The sequence below is a fragment of the Rhinopithecus bieti genome, unplaced genomic scaffold (genome assembly GCF_001698545.2).
Source record: "Rhinopithecus bieti isolate Rb0 unplaced genomic scaffold, ASM169854v2 scaffold_44948, whole genome shotgun sequence".
NCBI lineage: Eukaryota > Metazoa > Chordata > Mammalia > Primates > Cercopithecidae > Rhinopithecus > Rhinopithecus bieti.
Genome location: NW_016818762.1, coordinates 675,144 through 679,658, shown reverse-complemented (window position 1 = coordinate 679,658; position 4,515 = coordinate 675,144). Strand labels below are relative to the sequence as shown.

The 4,515-nt window shown below is 40.1% G+C and overlaps 1 protein-coding gene across 1 annotated transcript in view; it reads left to right on the top strand.

Annotated features, from left to right (window-relative positions):
• The window catches only part of RYR3 (ryanodine receptor 3), a 580,605-nt gene that overhangs the window by 454,894 nt on the left and 121,196 nt on the right, over positions 1–4,515 (top strand). Inside the window, exon 58 of the mRNA XM_017857433.1 lies at positions 3,972–4,087. Coding sequence (XP_017712922.1) covers positions 3,972–4,087 — 116 coding nt within the window. The remainder of the gene's footprint in view (positions 1–3,971; positions 4,088–4,515) is intronic.

Sequence of the window (4,515 nt, the reverse complement as noted above, 5' to 3'; positions counted from 1 at the left end):
TGTTCCTATTTCTCCACATCCTCTCCAGCATCTGCTGTTTCCTGACTTTTTAATTATCGCCATTCTAACTGGCATGAAATAGTATCTCCTTGTGGTTTTGATTTGCATTTCTCTAATGACCAGTGATGACAAGCTTTTTTTTGTATGTTTTTTGGCTTCATAAATGTCTTCTTTTGAAAAGTACCTATTCAAAGCCTTCACCCAGTTTTTGATGAGGTTGTTTGGTTTTTTTCTTGTAAATTTGTTTAAATTCCTTGTATCCTGGATATTAGCCCTTTGTCAGATGGATAGATTGCAAAAATGTTCTCCCATTCTGTAGGTTGCCTGTTCACTCTGATGATAGTTTCTTTTGCTCTGCAGAAGTTATTTCGTTTAATTAGACCCCATTTGTCAATTTTGGCTTTTGTTGCCATTGCTTTTGATATTTTAGTCATGAAGTCTTTGCCCATGCCTATGTCCTGAATGGTATTGCCTAGGTTTTCTTCTAGACTTTTTATGATTTTAGGTCTTATGTTTAAGTCTTTAATCCATCTTGAATTAATTTCTGTATAAGGTGTAAGGAAGGACTCCACTTTCCTGCATATGGGCAGCCAGTTTTCTCAACACCATTTATTAAATAGGGAATCCTTTTCCCATTGCTTGTTTTTGTCAGGTTTGTCAAAGATCAGATGGTTGTAGATGTATGACATTATTTCTGAGGCCTCTGTTCTGTTCCTTTGGTCTATATCTCTGTTTTGGTACCAGTACCATGCTGTTTTTGTTACTGTAGCCTTGTAGTATAGTTTGAAGTTAGGTAGCATGATGGCTCCAGCTTTGTTCTTTTGGCTTAGGATTGTCTTGGCTATACGGGCTCGTTTTTGGTTCTATATGAAATTTAAAGTAGTTTTTTCTAATTCTGTGAAGAAAGACAATGATAGCTTGATGGGAATAGCATTGAATCTATAAATTACTTTGGGCAGTAGGGCCATTTTCTCAATATCAGTTCTTCCTATTCATGAGCATGGAATGTTTTTCCATTTGCTTGTGTCCTCTCTTACTTTGTTGAGCAGTGATTTGCAGTTCTCCTTGTAGAGGTCCTTCACATCCCTTGTAAGTTGTATTCCTAGATATTTTATTCTCTTTGTAGCGGTTGTGAATGGGAGTTCACTCGTGATTTGCCTCTCTGTTTGTCTGTTATTGGTGTATAGGAATGCTTGTGATTTTTGCAAATTGATTTTGTATCCTGAGACTTTGCTGAAGTTATCAACTTAAGGAGATTTTGGGCTGAGTCGATGGGGTTTTCTAAATATATAATCATGTCATCTGCAAACAGAGACAATTTGACTTCCTCTTTTTCTAATTGAATACCCTTTATTTCTTTCTCTGACCTGATTGCCCCGGCCAGAACTTCCAGTAACACGTTGAATAAGAGTGGTGAGAGAGGGCATCCTTGTGTTGTGCCTGTTTTCAAAGGGAATGCTTCGCGTTTTTGCCCATTGGCTGTGGGTTTGTCATACATAGCTCTCATTTGATGTCTTATTTGATATTGGCTGTGGGTTTGTCATAAATAGCTCTTATTATTTTGAGATATGTTCCATCAATACCTAGTTTATTGAGAGTTTTTAGCATGAAGGGTGTTGAATTTTATTGAAGGCCTTTTCTGTGTCTATTGAGATAATCATGTGGTTTTTGTCATTGGTTCTGTTATGTGAAGGATTACGTAGTACCCTAGATATTTTTCAGATTTCCTCCCTTATCTTTGACAGTTGTCTCACCCATACCTAATTCAAAAATTACATATTTGGAAGCTTGCAATTGCAGGTCTTTACAAAATAGTTTTATAGAATCAGCAGTTCTCTTCATACTTCTATTTTGTTGTTTTATATGATATCTTATTAAATTGCATAGTAGTAATAGCAAGCATAACTGACATAAACAGTCTTGGAACGAAGGGAATTGATTCTTATGAAGATACAACTTTACTGGAGAGATTGAATGCATCACGATGTCCTAAGATGTTTTATCTCAAACTTACATAAGTCAAAATCATCTAGATGAATGTTTTATATAGGATGGCATTGGCTGCTCAAGTCTTAAAGTCAGACTGTTTTCTGCCTGGTCTAATGGTGCTGGTGGGCTGTGCGACATAGGATTATGCTTACTGAGTTCTTTGTCAAATGAAAAGCCAGTGTTTTTATTCCGATATAGCCATTCTTCCTAAAAGAAACATTTACTGAGCAAGCTGCTGTTTCTTCTAGTTTCCTATAGAATTTTGCCATTGAATGGCAAAATAAAATAAAATCTATACAAAACATTTCTATTGTATCTCATATGAAAAAAATAACAAGACATATTTGCCATGTTGTCGAGCAGGAAAGGTCAGACAGCAGGAGATAGCCTCCGGGGAAGCATTCGAGAAAGACTCCCATCGTCATTTTAATCCTGTTCTTAACACCAAGATGAATCTGTGGTGTGATTTCCTGATAAATAGCTTGCTCACAGAAATGAAAAATTCCCATTTACTGTAATGATAAAGGAAGTCAAAGAAATAGGAGGAAATCAAGAAGAAAGATAATTGAATTCAGCAAACATATCCGACCCAGTTGTCTACCACGTACCAGACCCTGTGGTAGGAATTTGGATGCACAGGTGATCAAGCGAGGTCCCTGTAGCCAAGGAGAAATACTGGCTTCCCCCATCTCCTGCTCAGACCTGTTCTGTCTTCAGCTTCCCCATCACTCCATGGCAAGCCATTCTTCTACCTTCTCAAGCAAACAACCTTGACTCCTCTTTTTCTCTCAATCTACATCCAGTCCTTCAGGAAATCCTGGCAGTTTTACCTTTAAAGTATACCCAGAGGCCGGACACGGTGGCTCATGCCTGTAATCCCCGCACTTTGGGAGGCCGAGGCAGGTGAATCACCTGAGGTCAGGAGTTCAAGACCAGCCTGGCCAAGATGATGAAACACCATCTCTACTAAAAATACAAAAAATTAGCCAGGCATGATGGCATGTGCCTGTAATCCCAGCTACTCAGGAGGCTGAGGCAGAGAATTGCTTGAACCCGGGAGACGGAGGTTGCAGTGAGCTGAGATTATGTCACTGCACTCCAGCCTGGGCGACAGAGTGAGACTGCATCTCAAAAATAAAATACCCAGAATTTGACCACTTCTCACCCACTTCATGCTATCCTCATCCTCCTGCCTGTGTTCTCTGCTTCTGTACTTGCCTCACCACGATGGTCAATTTTAAACACAGCAACCAGAGTGATCCTGTTATGATGCAAGTCATATCATGTCACTTCTCTATTCACAACTTCTAATAGCTTCCCTTCTCACTCAGAGCAAAAGCAAAATTCTAAGGATGGCCTATAGGGACGTACGTGATTGTCCCCACTTCCTAACCCATACCCCTCTAACCTTCAACACAACATGCATGCTCCTGCTTCAGGACCTTTGTACTGTCTCTTCACCCCGCCTTGAGAACTCTTTCTCCCGATGTCCATATGGCTCACCTCCTCATCTCGTTCAAGCCTTTAATGCAGCATCAGTCTCCAAGTGAGACCAACCCTGACTACTCTATTTAACACTACATTCTGCAAACCCTCACTCCCCCAATTCTGGACTTTTCATTCTGCTTTAATTTTTCTTTTACTCACAAAATGTGTTAACTTCTAAGATTCCATCTAATTTATATTTTGTTTTTGTCTGTTTATAGCTAGCATGTAAATTCTTTCCATAAAAGCAGAGATTTTTTGCTTTCACAGACATCCCCAGCTCAGTACTCGTTGTATGCATAATAAAGGTCTTTCTGAAAAATCTGTGCTCACATAGGCAGGTTCCAAGTGACAAGGGAAATCAGTCAAATGATGAGTCATGTCACTACGCCAGAATAACATTTGGAAATTAAATTTAACACTGGTAGGACTGGTGGTGCACCTGAGTGACATGGTTGTCTCTGTTACTTCCTGGGGTCTGTCCATGTCCAACGTAGGGGTATGAAGGATATGGAGCTGGATGCCTCCTCCATGGAAAAGAGGTTTGCCTATAAGTTCTTGAAGAAGATCCTGAAATACGTTGATTCAGCACAAGAATTTATTGCCCATTTAGGTAAGTATCATCATGAAATATCCCAAAAGAATTCAGTATTCTTTTATCAAGAAATAATCCTTTCAAACTGTAACTTTTATGATTGATTTAGATGCATGAGTTTAGGGGAAAACAGTGGCTGAGATTTTCCCCCCCACTTTAAAAAAAATCAATCCAGCTGGGCGCAGTGGCTCACACCTGTAATCCCAGCACTTTGGGAGGCCGAGGCAGGAGGATCACGAGGTCAAAAGATGGAGACGGTCCTGGCCAACATAGTGAAACCCCATCTCTACTAAAAATACAAAAAAATTAGCTGAGCGTGGTGGTGCGTGCCTGTAGTCGCAGCTACTCGGGAGGCTGAGGCAGGAGTGAACCCAGGAGGCGAAGGTTGCAGTGAGCCAAGATCGTGCCACTGCACTCCAGCCTGGTGACAGAGGAAGATTCTATCT